This window comes from Gambusia affinis, linkage group LG07 (assembly GCF_019740435.1).
Source record: "Gambusia affinis linkage group LG07, SWU_Gaff_1.0, whole genome shotgun sequence".
In the NCBI taxonomy this organism is placed as follows: Eukaryota; Metazoa; Chordata; class Actinopteri; order Cyprinodontiformes; family Poeciliidae; genus Gambusia; species Gambusia affinis.
The window spans coordinates 26,776,045-26,790,916 of record NC_057874.1 but is presented as its reverse complement, the minus strand read 5'-3'; the positions used below and the strand labels follow the sequence as shown (position 1 = coordinate 26,790,916).

The window sequence follows — 14,872 nt, the reverse complement described above, 5'->3', positions numbered from 1 at the left end:
CAAATTGCTCACAGATTTGTGCTATTAAGTCACGTGCAAGAACAATATGTGGTGGCTTTGTGCGTTAGGCTTTGAATCTTGTGCATAATTTGATTATGGAAGAAACAAAGAAACAAACTGAGAAGTTTACAGTATTCCACTAAGTATGTAAACCTAAGTGGAATATTCACAATTTTGTATTTTTGAAGTACTAGTGCTTTTCATTCAAACACAAATTCATATGAAGTACACAGATATTTCTGACCATACTGAAATTCCTGATGTTTTATTTATTTATTTGCATTATTTGGTTAAAGCCTAATGAAGAAAAGCAAACAATGAAAATGTGGATCACTTCTTGTACACAATTTAAAAGCATCATCCATCCAACACTCCCTAGCAGGGAGTAAAACTGATCTTTTGTGATCATATGACTAGATTGGATCGAACGGAGTGATTAATCAAAACTGAGTTTGGATTATTTTCGACAAGATATGACTGGGAAGTATTTTTTTTGCAAAGTGCCATTTGTTGTGAATGTGTCCTAAATAAATAATCCTAATTGGTCAAACAAACCAACCGTTTTATGGTAGCAAGCTGTGTACTGTACTAACTACTTATTTACTGCCTGACCGTTTTCTAAGTTGAGTGCAGATGAGTAATTTTAGAGCAAATGTCAGCTTAGTGACCATTTGCTTATAGGTGTTCTGCAGCAGAATAAACAGAAATAGATTTAAAGGTCAATGTGGCATGAAATCTACATCAGACCGCCTAATGTTGACACTGTAATGAAGTGGCCTTTGGGGGGGAGGGTGTATCTCAAGAGCCTTGTACAATTTGCAGAAAGCAATGATTTCAAATTATAATACCCATTTAGATGTCTCCTAAAGACAGAAAAGTTCAGTTTTAGTCTTGGGTTATGTATTTACTCCCCTTGCAACAGAACATATTCTCTCTTAATCATTGACCTGTTTCTGGATGTCCTATAACTTTGTACAGCTGCACAGGAGCAGAGCAAATGAGCGATGGCCTTTTTAATGCTCACCAGAACTGGACCTTGTATCCTGTGGACCTTGATGAGTTATAATGCATTATAAAGCAGTCAGGCACCTGGGCACCTCAGCATGGCCTTTTCAATATGTATTGGATTATTTGGAGATATTTTTCATTCAAGTTAGAGTCCAAATTATATTTTAGTAACATTTGACTGTACATTAAATACTTAACAGTAGGCAATGATTATTGAAAATGTTTCCTTAGTGGCATTCAGAAAGGAAATCTAACCTGTTACTGACTAAACACAATAATGTGGGTTAAAAGATCAATACAGTGCAGTGAACAAAACATGCATACCTCTCATACTTAGTCTTATTTATTTTTACTTTTTTATGCATTTCATGTGATAGAGTTTCAAAAAGATCATAAATGTGAAATGTAAGGATAATAATACATGGTTTCCATTTTTTTAGTAATATAAATGATTAAGCACACTTTCTGAGTCAATACTTTGTACAGCCATTTTGGAGTATTTGGAGGGTCTTCTCAATGTCCACTTAATTTCCTTGCTTTTGATGAATACGTATTTTAAAAATGCAGCAAAAGTCTTTCCATGTTCCCCATTATGTTGTTGAGAAGCCAAGCTTGAATAGATGACAGCTGACATGTTAAAGCCCACCTAATACTGCATCCAAGCAGTGCATTGTGATTGAAATATTGAACCTGTTAAAATTGTAATGGAAATTACAATTTGATATCTGTCACCTAATTTTATGTCTAATTATAATTAATACAGATTTGTAGCTACGTCTGTAGTTTCAATTGGTTGTGTGTTTGTTGACTTGTCATGCATTAACTTTGGAAGCACAGAAAATAAAGTAAGTTTACTTTATTTTTACCAACCAGTGGCTCCGAGTCACTGGAGCTACCAACCGGTAACCAGTAGCTCCAGCTACTGGTTGGTTTGTCTTTTTCTTCTGCTTTGTTTGTTGGTTAAAGGGTTTTTTGAGATAAAGAAATGATGTCTATGGTACGACTGAGATGTTAATTAACTGAAACCAAAGTAAGAAAATAAAATATTGGATTTGAATATATTTCTTCTCTATTTTAACATCAATCTTTTCGGGTTGTAAGTCTAAAAATAAGGAACCTGTTAATGTCAGAATGTTAGAATGATATAAATTTTTTTTATTATATCAGATGTTCAACTGTACCGATAATTAAGATAAATCCCACATAAGGTTTGCATACATTATTGCAGTTACTGTTGTAGTTTTCCAGGCACATGCAAAATTAGTACACAACCAGGTTGAAAGACTATAAAAAAAAACCTTGAAGCTCAACTACCCTTAAGCCTACAATGACCCTTTTCTCTCAGGCGGAGCATTGTTACATAACTCTTCCTAATTCCCACTTGAATCCTGTCATGCATACATATTTAATTTTCCCAAATAATCTCACAATAATTTTTATGTGCTCTAATTAAGAACCATATAAAACTGTTTTTTGTTGTCGTTGGTGTTTCAACTAATGTGGAACACACAGCTTCCAGCTTCTTTAAAAAACATGATCCTTCTGATTATGTTTCTGTAAAGACGAAACATGATTTGTGTTGCACCGGATAAACCGCCCCCTTATCATTTCAGTCAAGCGTCTCCTCTCTCATGTCAGCAGATGTTCTCAGCTGTAAAGCAGCTTACTGTACAAGAGCAAAAATCTTTGGTATGTTGCTTCAGGAGAGAGAACTGCCTTGATGCTGTTTTCAGTTACCGGTATTTTGGTGAACGTGTCAGCGGTAATTGAAGGAAAAAAACATCTTCGTTATCAGAACAATTTTTTATTTTTTTTTGCAAGTATTTGAGGATTATCTGCATTGGAAATGTAGATCAATTGTTCCAAAATAGACTTAATTTCTAAAGCTGTTTTTTTTTATTTTTCAAATTTAAGAAAATAGCATGAATTACGTGCATAAGAACAAGCATTTTTGTTTTTTTAGTATTCAGATTTTAACTACAGTGATGTTTTTAGTGGAGCCATATATGGAAATGTGCCCTTATTTCTTTCGCTTCTCATTCAGGCCAGAGCTCCCCACTCATCCTCTTCATCTTCGTCTCTCACTTCTTTTTTCCTCTCCCTGTTGCTACATCTCTTTTCTTTTGAGAAAATAAAACTGGGTCATATTTCCTTCCTCTTTGTGCTCCCCCTCCTCCTCCATGGAATAAATGAAATATAATTTTAAAAAAGAGGTTGCTTGTGAATTTATGGAGAGATGGAAAAATGTAAAGAGCATGCTCCATGTACACGCTGTACCCACAAAATTTAGTACTCTTGATCTGACGACACTAAAAATATATCTCAGCTTACACCGCATCCTAACCTCTACTGTGTGCTGTTTATTTTCTGGAGATGGTACATCCACTGCTGTTTTTCTCTTTGCTGTCTTTATTTAAAGGGTGTTTCAGTGATGACTTCCTCCCAGCACCGCTCAGGTTGTTCTGTCAGATTCACCTTCTCCTAACGTGGGAAGATGCTCTCTCAGATAGCTGCACTGGGAACATGTCAGTAAATTATCACACACCGGTGATATTTTTTGGGTAATTGCAGATAAATAATGGCTTCTAATTCAAATCACAAAGCTTTGTTGCATTGTTGCATTTGTTGCATTTTTTAACCTCTTTCATAAAAAATGCATAAAATAAACATGCTGATTTGCAATAGATTAGTTTTCAGCAGATTTGAATCAGAAAATAGTGAACATAATGCTGTGTATAAGCACAGAATGATTGCATTTAAAGTAAATAAGAACAACAAGCGTGCAACCCAGCTACTTCTTAACAAGCTCTTTGTTTGAATCCAAAGTCATTGGATGGGAGTCGGCATTTGATTCCAGTATTGAATCCAGGTGCTACATTAGAAGAAGAGAACCTCACTGAATGTAGTTTCTCTGAGTTATCTTGGAGTTCCCAATAGATGAATTAGTATCTCTGTGTGCAGCTCAATCCAGGAAACAAAGGGAGAGCCAAACCATATTACAAACTGTAATGACAAATAGCAATATGCATTTTTGTATAAGAATGTCAGTTGGAATAATTAACTATATACATATCTTGTCAGTAGTTTACCAGTTTTTCAGCTCTTTACTGATTAAGTATCAGTGGCAGACATGTATAACCACAACCAATGCTGATTTGACTGTATACATTTACAACTTAAACAACATGACAAAGCCTTCAAGACAAGCAAAATCTTCAATAGACCACGTTGTTGATCTAATCACAATTTAAATCAAAGTTTGCTTTTCAGTTACTTGTAGCTTCATTTAATTTTTGGAGATAATCTCATGAGGTCGATTTATGGGTTTTATGATTCACATTTGTGAACGTCCTCATTTTTCTTTGCTTTATAATTTCACAACATTCAGTTCAGTGATAATGCACAAATTGTCAAGCTGTTATACAAGGTAAACGGACAGATTTTGAAACTCATAAAACTCATAAAATAATTGATTATATAGGCTTTGAATCAGCTTCCTGAAATGGAGAGTAAGCATGAAAAATTCTATTCTCTGCATCAGGTTACATGACACATAGATGTAAGTTTGTGTTTATTGTACTAATAACTGTGTCAAAGAATTAGGATTATACAGATTTGCTTCTTTCTTCAAACTAAAATATCGACACATATCAGTGTTTAGTACAGTTGACGATTAATTCAATTAATGGTGAAAATTTTGATTCAGTGTCTGATTCGACGTTTGTAGGTTAATTTTAAAAACCAACTACTTTCCTGTCTTACATCAAAATTGTTTATTTTCTCATCTAAAATGTTTTGTAATTTTCTTGCAGTGATACCGTTCTGTTAGTAAATCACTAACATCAGCCGATATACAATACCGATACATATGTTTCATTCCTAGTGTTTATCAAGAGCTATAATATTACATCTAGATCTGCACATTTTACACACATTTTGTATTCCTAAAAAGGCACAGTAGAGAGTAGAGAGTGCTGTTGACTTTATATGTTTGTTTTTTGTTTCAAGATTGAGACACTGAAAGAATGTGGAAGTAAGCACAGTGGAAAGAAGGCTTATAGTCTTAGAAAGACAACAATCTGTGGTTAGCAGGCCTTATCAGATAAACATGTTGGGGAAGAAAAGCCTTGCTGTGTTGTGTTGAAACATTGCTGGACCACTTTGATGTCCTTGTTCCGCCTGCCGAGGCTACGAGAATTGCCCTTACATCTTGATGCCTGTCTCACAATCAAAGCCTTGTCAAATGTGGTGGCTCATCTCTGCCCGGCTATTCTCAGATTAATTACTTGACAGGCACTCTGAGGGCCAACAACTTCTGCTGGCCCTGCAGGTCTTAACACAACACAAGCAAATCTCTGACACCTCAGACATGCAAACTCTTCTCTCAACAACACATTGCGATAATATTCTGCTACAGTTTGAATGTAGTTATCTGGGCTGAACTGATTTCGGTCCTGTTTCTATTTTCATTGGTAAAATACAACAAAAAAGGCTGTAGTTCTTTCAAACTTCAAAATCTCTGTATTTCAAAGAAAGCACTAGATTTATTTTTAGAAGAATACACTTCAAGTAAGGGGTTACATTTAAAAAATTAGAGATTCACTTTAGATTTGAAGGAGCAGTGTCATGGCAAATGATTTAGTGACAGGCTCCTTTGTCTCTGCTGAATAATTTTCATTATTTTTCTGTGACTTTTCGCTGAGGCAGAGCAAACTTCATTGTTAAGTCAGGTAATTGTCTTACGCCCATCTCGCTTAATAGTTTAGTAAAAGTCTCCCATGGAGTATCGTTTCTGCATGCATGTATGGATATGTTTGTGTTTGTCATTGGGCTTGCTGTAGGAGATAATTGGATTGTACTTTGAGCAAAGTCTAATCAAATAACAGGTGAGAGAGGGAGAGAGAGAGAAAAGCGAAGCTAAAATCTAATCAAGCTGAACCCTTCAACACAAGTGCTTCGGTTTTGTAGTAATTGTGTTCTCTGGTTTTTGCACTGTGGCTCACTAATGAGACTTGGTGCCAATCAGACACACAAAATTAAAGATATGCTCATATTTCTTTCTAAAAACAGCTCAAACAGAAAATCACATAGCATTATTAATGATAATCCTATGTGTTTTATACTGCAGATTTAGTTTATGAGGATGTCTTTTGCAACTAGATTTATTGATATTTATTCCCTCTACAGTGGTCATATTACCCAGTGATCTTTATTGAAAGAAACAGCTTTCTTCTGTAGGATCAAATAAAGCTTTAAATGTGTTTAATAGTCGTAGTGAGATTTAAAGGCTTTGAACTAGTTTGTGAATTCTATTACTTTTCTCTTTGTCTCTTTTTCTGTCTCCACTTCAAGCTCAAGTGTGTGTCCATATCTTTTGTTTTTTTCTTCTGCCAAAAACTTGTGTAAAAATGCGGTATGCCCTTGTCAGCTACTGAAGGTGCACAGACAGACCATAATGATCTGGCAGGAAGCCAGGAAGCCACAAGAGGAGACGAGGCATTGTCACTGAGACTGCAGGTTGGAACAGTTTGTCCTTGCTCGATCTCATCCTTTGATATCTGAAGCAGCTTGAGCAGCATAACATTGTTCAGTGAAACAATGTGTTGCAGTGTGAAGCTCTGGTACCAGTCTGCTTGGAACTGAGGTCTGCTGTGATGTGATTTTGTTGTAGAGACTGCACATTTGCGATACTCGCACTCAAAGCCTCCCCTAAAAACCTTTATCTGTGTGAAGTGATCATTGCATCACATGCATGTGCTTGGAGAAAGATCAGTCCAACCAGAAGACGTCAAACACATAAATTCTCTCTACAGAATTTATGTGTGTAATTTATGTGTATGAATCTGTTTCTCAGATTCATCTGAGAAACAGAGTCATTGACAATACAAAGTCCAGAGAAAATTTTACACTTTGGTGCTAGAAATAGGTGGTGTATTTCTGAGTACAATAGACCCCAAGTTGTGGGAACAGTTAGGGACCACCGCTGTTCACAAAGAGCTAAAACCAGCAAATACTTGAAACTGCCTTTAGAGCTACTAAAAATAAGAATATTTATTCACTAGAATGAAAATGGAAATTTGTGAACGTCTCTCTCAAAAAAACTTAAAACATTTCATAGCTTGTATGGTGTATTCTATAGGAATTGCACATCTCTCCCGCATAAGTGTCTGCAACATTTAAAATGCAAATATTTTGCTCTCAGTTCAGCTAAATAAAACTCATTTAATGCCACAAATGTTACATGACCTTTCAGAAAAAGGCAACTTTTACTTCTCGTTTCTAGGTTTTGAAAAAGGGAAAAACATGGATATATTGCTAAATATGTTGTAAAAGTTACATTTTCCAGTTTAATAAGTAAAATAGATCTAATATATCACTGGTACTTTTTAGTCTAATTCTGCTGTGGAAATGCAATAAAAAATGAAACAACTATCAAATTTGCTATTGTTTATTACGTCTATATTTATAAGATTTTGTTCATTCTTTATCATTTTTAGCCAAATATTATTAAGAGCTGTGGTGGGAGGTCCAGATATCCACAGATTGAAGCTCCCTGCTCTGGTGTAATATAATTTTATAACATGGAAGCATAAACGTAAGTACTTATGAGGCCCTGAGCCCTCCTTTGCTCTTTGCCCTCCTCTATTCACATTCTGCCTCTTTGGGTTTTTCAGTGTTGGCATGATTCAACTTTTTGTTTTATTATTATTTTATTATTTTTGTGGCACAGTAGAGGACTCTCAGTTGGGAGCCAGCTGCCTTCATCCGAGTGAGCAGGTTCATGGAGTCAGTCTGGTTGTGATGTCACTGATCCTCACCACCATCTGAGAACTGCAGGCATAAACTTTCCAGCAGTGTTTTTAATAACCACAATTAAATTAAGGCTGTTCCCATTTTCAGACATCCCAGAATGCTGTGTTACAATATAAATAACCAGTTCATTTATGTTGCCAATCAGAATAAAATCTGTGATGCAGCACAACACTGCTATAAACAGCAAATACTTCCAGACTGGCAAATTGCAAATGTGCATAGTTGGAATCTGTCAGATAAATCAGCCAATGTAATGTCTGCTATCTGATTTACCAAAATGCAGCTAGATTGATGTTTTATATTTTTGTAGAGAATTGCACAAACTGGATTTTCTGTTCTTTTCTGAGCAATCTAATTCCCAACCTGCCTTATTTTCTTTTTAATATCTTCTGCCTTCTAACATCTGTAACCCTTTGATGACAACATCTAGTCACTGCAGCTGAATCTCCTTTCTCCCTTGTCTTTTCTAAAAGCACTGTGGATGTGTTCCTGCTTCACCCGTAAGCTTTTGATCAAAGCAAACATTGTTAAAGCTTCATGTACTTTAGCATAAATCAGCAGATTTTATACAGTCCAGCCTCTGCTGAGAGTTTTGCCAAAGCCGTAAGACAGTTGAGCCAGCGTTCAGTGGCTTAAAACAGTTTTCTGATTAATTTTCTCCTAATGAATATTTGGTGTTCCTGGGAAACACACAGCAACATCAAATAACATTAAAAAGCATGCTTACATGCACTTAATCATGCAAGGACACAGCAGCTTCAGACGAGTCATACATAAACACTGTTGCTGAAAGCACTCTTTTCATTATTACACTCTATTTAAAGCATTGGGTCATATGGAAGCTTTATAGTTTCACAAACATCTCTTTACACCCCTCAAATAAATGTAAATTTTTATGTGTATGACATCCATCTGCTTTAGGTTATATGTTTTCTTTCACCCAGTACCAAAGAATTCCTCTTGGCACTGTCCCATTGCTGTAAGGGTTTGTGCTAATCCAATAACGCGACTCTGTTTATGGACAAGATACTGATAAGTTGTCAGCAAGTCATGTCATTTAGGGTGCCTTTTTGAAGCTTGGTGAGTCAGCAGTCTGTGCACTGAGTAACAGTCTGAGGAAAAAATGAACCCTAACACTGGGAAATTTAACCGAGACGAGGAAGAAATGTCACATTTTGGCTATTTTATCATTCATGAACTTTGTTGTGTTTGAATTGATTGAACAAGAAAACTGTGTGTGTGTAATTAGATCATTGAATAATGTAGTAATTGGAGTATTTTGTTTGCCTTTCTTTTTCTTCCACAAGCGTTGGTGTTGGATTTGCAAACACTTACAATAGGAACGTGCCTAAAGAAAAATTTTGATGGAATGAAAACTAAAACTTGGCATCAGGTGCTGACATGACGAATAAGTGCTGCTTTTTACTTGGTGTACTATTTGGGTTCAGCTGACCATGTAAATTATTGCTTTGTCATTTGTTGTTATAAAGCCAGATGGCAAATTAAATGAAAGGTTTTTTTTACTGCCACTCAATGGACTGGCATACCAACAGGAATTTTAAATCTTGTTCTTGTGTCCTCAAGCTTTAGCATCTCTTTTTAAGAGTTAGCAATTGAACATTAAATGTATGTGTTAGCCATAGTTTGATCAGTTTAAACCTGCGGCCTGTGGAGGTCGACATGTGGAGACATATGGCTCCTTGGCCCCTCCACCGCGACTTTTATAAAACCAAATGAGAAATGTTTTTAATTAAATAGGCAATGGGAAACTGTTTTTAGCTGTACTTCTGTATATTCTTAGAATATCTGCAACCACAGACCATACAATGGTACAAAGATATTAAAAGTAGTTTAATGTTTCTTGGTTTTCAAACTATATCCTTTATTCTTTCTTCATTTTCCACATTTATAGCTCACTCAGCTGCCCTCATTCTACATAAAAAAATGTTCGTCTTTCCTTTTTGAAAGTTAAGTGATTAATTTTGTTCTAAAATTTGAACAAATATGTTTTTGTATGTTTTCCTGAGATTTGAAAACCATTTAATTAGTGCATATCTGTGAATATGTGTCTTCTTTAATTCCTCCTGGGAATAAATAGTTTCTTTTTAATTTAAATGAATTGAAGGTTGAATTGTCAGTGTGCTGGTAAACTTGTTTTCTTTTTTTGTTGTTGTTTTTTTTAAAACCATATTATTCCAATTTTAGCCCTAAAAATCAAGGATAATTATTTGTATGATAAATTTGTGAGCTATCCTTTATTTCACATTAGTCAAACTCCAGCCCTCAGGGGCCAGTGTCCTGAAACTTTTTGATGTATCTTCGCTACAGCACACCTGACACAAATAATCAGGTCATTAGCAGGACCGTGGAGAACCTAACTGCATCCTGAGGAGATAAATCAGCTGTTTGGTTCAGGTGTGATGAACCAGGGAAACATCTAAAAGGTCACCAGCCCTCGGGGACTGGAGTTTGACACGAGTAAGATTTTGGTTCAAAAACTAAAACATTTGCAGATAGGATTAGTTTATTGTTGCCCACATGGAGACACTTTGTTCCTTTCTTTTTTTCATAATGTATTTTACATATCATTCTCTAAACACCCTTAAACTCATAAGGGTGTTTAAAAAGAGTTGATTTTCAAGGTCATTGTAATCAAACTAGATCTAATACCGCTCAGCCGTGTAAAGCACAAAATTTGTAATTAACTGTTGGCTGGCTACCGGCCTTCCGTCTGTCTCAATCAAAGAATATTACAGAGATTTGGCAGTCAGTTGGTTAACGTCAGCTTGTTTAGGGCAAAATAAATTTTAATTTGAGTCAGCCAGCTTGCACTGAATATCAATCTGTGTGTACAAACTCAGTGGCTGCAGTTGATTCTTGTTTTCTTGACTATGTACACCTGCACACACATCAGCAGAGATAATTACACTCTGTTTTGGGGAGAGATGTGAACAGCTGCAGTAGAGATGCAGTATTGCAGCAGCAGCAGCATGTGCAGTGCATTACTTCAACATCCTCAACTACTTTATTTTTGTCATATTGCTTTACTTGCTCAATTTAAGACATTTTGCACTGTATAATATATTTAAAAAATGAACATAATAAATATCACAAAGATCATAAAATAACTAAGATATGCACTCGATGGCCTTTTTTTTAGATACGATTGTTCAGTTGACATTTTAATTTAAATGATTGTAAATCACAAATAACAATATTTCAAACTCATGACAGCAATGATTTTCCTTGGCTCTGCTATAGCTTAGCTTTGTGCAAACATAGTTTCCAAAATATTAAATATTCATTTTGTAGACCTTTTACATGGTAAAAACAATATTGTCATTCAAAGAAGATGGGCTACTTGAATCTCTTTCATTTTTGTAGTTCCCTCTTTGTTTTGGTGCTTTTCATATAGTTACAAGGCTGCCAGACAGCAGATTTTATGTATTTTTTCAAATTCTTGAAAATTATATGGATTCTGAATCCAAGTAATGAGTCAGTTGGAGATATAAAAACACAACATTAGCTCCAAAAATTATTTCTTACAAACAATATATGTGAAATATGAAATACAAACATCTTATCAGTCAGTCAAGCAGATGACATGGTAAGGACAGATCTATTCACTCTATTAGCTTCAGTTTCTTATTTATTTTACATTGGCTGTTATTTTCCTAATTGCGCAGATTGAACAAATTAATTGCATATTTGGCCAAGCTTGTGAAGGTATTGGTATATTGAAGTGTATTGTTCTGCGGCAGAGTGATCAAATGAATTTGTTATTCAGGACATTTATGTCTGTGTTTAAAAAAAGAAACATTTTAAGTCAAGTCAGTGCTGCTTTTCTGAATTGGATTGGAACAGTATCGGCTGATAGTGAAAAGTGATGATAATGGAATTCCCTTATTCATCCTAAATGTGAACAAAACCTATGGGAAACTAATGGGAATAATCTAACATCACATCTTGAACATGTACAGATTCAAAAAAGTGAACGGTGTTTTAATATATATTTTTGTATAATTTACATGATGAGCAGGAGATTTAAGGCATGAATACTTTAGCTCTGCAAATCCAAAGGATAATTTTACCTTCAATATTATAATTTAATTTGTCTGGATCTCCTGCTGCTGCACACACACACATCTGGCATGAAGGTTAGTTCAACTGCAGAAGGAGAACACAAACATCTGAGTAAAAACTTATGACTAAGCTTCGAGGCATGGTTGTTGGTTGAAATGACTGTACCATTGTGAAACCCATTATATTTCAACAGTGTCAACAGTGTCTGGGGGTCCAGAATTGCATTCTCCATCTCATGGTTGGAGTCTGCTCTGCATCAATGCCAGCGTGACAAACAGCGCGATTCATTCAACATAAACGGAACTGCTGCAGAAAACACAGAATCACAAACATCCGTGCTGCTCACTTCTGTGCTCTCAGTACACAGTGTACCAGATCAAAATGAATCTGCATGGATCAAAATGAGGATGGTCTAATTTCCAGCAGGGCTCCAAAGCTGAGCAGCCAACATACGGGGCGCCGGTGCTCTCAGCTGGAACTAAATGCTCCAAAGAAGGACTGAGATAACCAGTTGCTGGATTAATCTGCGTGTGCACGTCTGAGTACCAGGCTTTCCATGTTTATCATAACTCTTATGGCTTGTCTTTCTCCTAAAGGAAAAAAAAAGAAAAAGTCAATTTGCATTTGACATTAAATTTGAAGTGTGTGCAGTTGCTCCTTTCAAAGCACAGAAAAAGAAGCCAAACCATGAAGCATATCTGTAGATGGAGAACATCAGAGCGGTGAGGCTACTGGCTGCTCACTCTGCCTCTTCAATCACAGATTTGTTTGACAGAGGTGATGAGATGAAGGAGGCAGAGAAAAAGGACAGAAAAGGATATTTAGAAAATCACACAACTGCTTGAATATGCAATCAGCTTGGAACCTACATTGAGAGAGCAGCATCGTCTGAGAATATCGTTGTTTTGAGTGATATTAAGAACCGGAGGGGGAAAACAAGCTGAAAAAGGGACAAAGAAAATGAAATTGGGGAAAACAAAAAAGGGAGAGCAAATGCGCAGCTTTGAGGCGTTCCATCATACACCAAACTCCTGCAGCTTCACCTTCCCTCTTCCTCCCCCATCCTCCTCCTCCTCCTTCTGGAGAGAGAGTCACGCTTGCAAGCTAGAGAAGAGACGTCAAGAGGAGGATCCACATAGAGGAAAGAAAAATCCCCCCCCTCCGCTCTCTCTTCTGCTGCCTCTCCTCGTTGCATCCTACAGGCGGCAAGGAGTGAAGAGGAGTGAGGAGGATCCCCCGGCACATTTTCTGCGCCGCTTCCCTGCAATTTCTGTGGTCACATCACAGCGCGTGGAGAGCAGGGAGAGCCGCCGAGAGCTCGATCGGTGACATCGCTCTGCAGCAGCAGAACAAGGAGCATCGCAGAGGAGCCAGGATGCTTAACAACCTGACCGACACAGAGGAGGGAGACGGGGGAGCGCAGAGCCAGGGTGAGTGATGAGATTTGTCATGCGGTCACTCGGAGAAATCAGGGAGGTTGGACATGTTGATGCATCACATCACAGTGCCGTGCCATGCCGATGCAACAGCATGGAGAGAGAGTAAATATGTCCTACTTATGAAAAATAAAAAGGACATGCAAGATGTAGACACACACACACACACAACTTGATTGGATTGAAGAGCGCTGGTGTGTGAGTGTCAACGTTAGCTTCTACAGCGGATGGTCTGCTTGCCTCCACTATGACTGCTTCTTCTACTGCAAGGCTGTTGTGACAGGAATAGTAATGTGCACACTCCATACCATGGATTGTGAGCATAAGGGTGTTAAAGCTTTTAATAACACATGCACACTCTCTCTAATACACGAAAATAAACGCACATGCACACATAACGAAGAATAAAGCAGAGCTGTCAAATTCTTAATGGCTACTTAAATATTCCCTGACAACAGACTGTATTGGTATCTCCACATGCACATGCACATGCACATGCACATGCACATGCACATACACACACACTGAATAACACAACAACAGATACAAAGTCACCATTTCTGCTAATCCCATCACCCCCAGCTGTCAAAGTCAGCCCTCCATCCAATCCCCTTTCCTCCCCCCGCCACAGACTCTCTGCAGGGATTCAGGAGTGAACCTGAATCCCTGCTGGTTCTGCTGGTTTGTGTGGATGGCTAAGCAGACCATGCTCACCTTCACTGATCTGCTGGACGTTAAACTTGTTCTCGCTAAAACACTCAACATTGCCAGATATTAAATCGCAAGTCGTCATCAGCTGGTTTTACTTTACACATCGTTCTCCTCAAACTGTACAGTAAATGTGAAACACTTTCGTCTCCCTCTCTGCTCTCCAAATCGATCTGCGCTGCAGTCTCACTTTTTCATCTCTCCCGCTCTTCGTCATGCACAAGCCTTCCTTTGGTTCTCAGTCCTGGACTCCAAGGAATGCATTGAAGAGACAGGCTGCGGATGAGAGAACAGTCACTATGCAGGCTCTTCTACCTGTGAGGGCTTAATGATAAAAATAGACCGGCACTGGGAGCATGAATATTTAACTTAATGCAGACATCATTCGTTTTTTTATAAGTGGAATTACAATAATGTGTTATTAATTAGGAACAGCAAGGGTTTGGTTCTGTAAACTTCTGGGCCAGGTTACCAAGCTTCACACACAGCCTTATAGGTTCATACTGAAGTGTTAGACTGGAGATCCTTTGCTCCGTGTGTCCTGTTTCTGTTTTGGATTTAAATATGTGTTTGCTGATGGGTACGTTGATGGTAACATCATGTTCTTGTTGAGCAAATGCTAAAAGTGCTGAAAAGTGTATGTGCTTGTAGCTCATCACTTCTGCAGCTCCATCTAAATATCAGGATGATTTAAGATTCGCAATTAGCCATTTTCTTCTTAATTTGTTTTAGTTCAGTGCTTTGATATCACCTATTTATGTGCACTCAGCTATGCTGGGACTGTTAGAGGGAGAAATTTGCTTCTTACTCACCCTCTTCACAGC

The 14,872-nt window shown here is 37.2% G+C and overlaps 1 protein-coding gene across 3 annotated transcripts in view; it reads left to right on the top strand.

The window, feature by feature from the left end:
- The window catches only part of slc12a5a (solute carrier family 12 member 5a), a 149,336-nt gene that overhangs the window by 41,520 nt on the left and 92,944 nt on the right, over positions 1 to 14,872 (top strand). Inside the window, exon 1 of one of the 3 annotated variants that reach the window (XM_044121109.1) lies at positions 12,985 to 13,334. The exons of the other annotated variants lie outside the window; for them this stretch is intronic. Within the exon in view, the coding sequence (XP_043977044.1) occupies positions 13,280 to 13,334 (55 nt within the window). The 5' untranslated portion in view covers positions 12,985 to 13,279. Of the gene's footprint in view, positions 1 to 12,984; positions 13,335 to 14,872 lie in introns of those variants that run through there. 3 annotated transcript variants of the gene reach the window in all.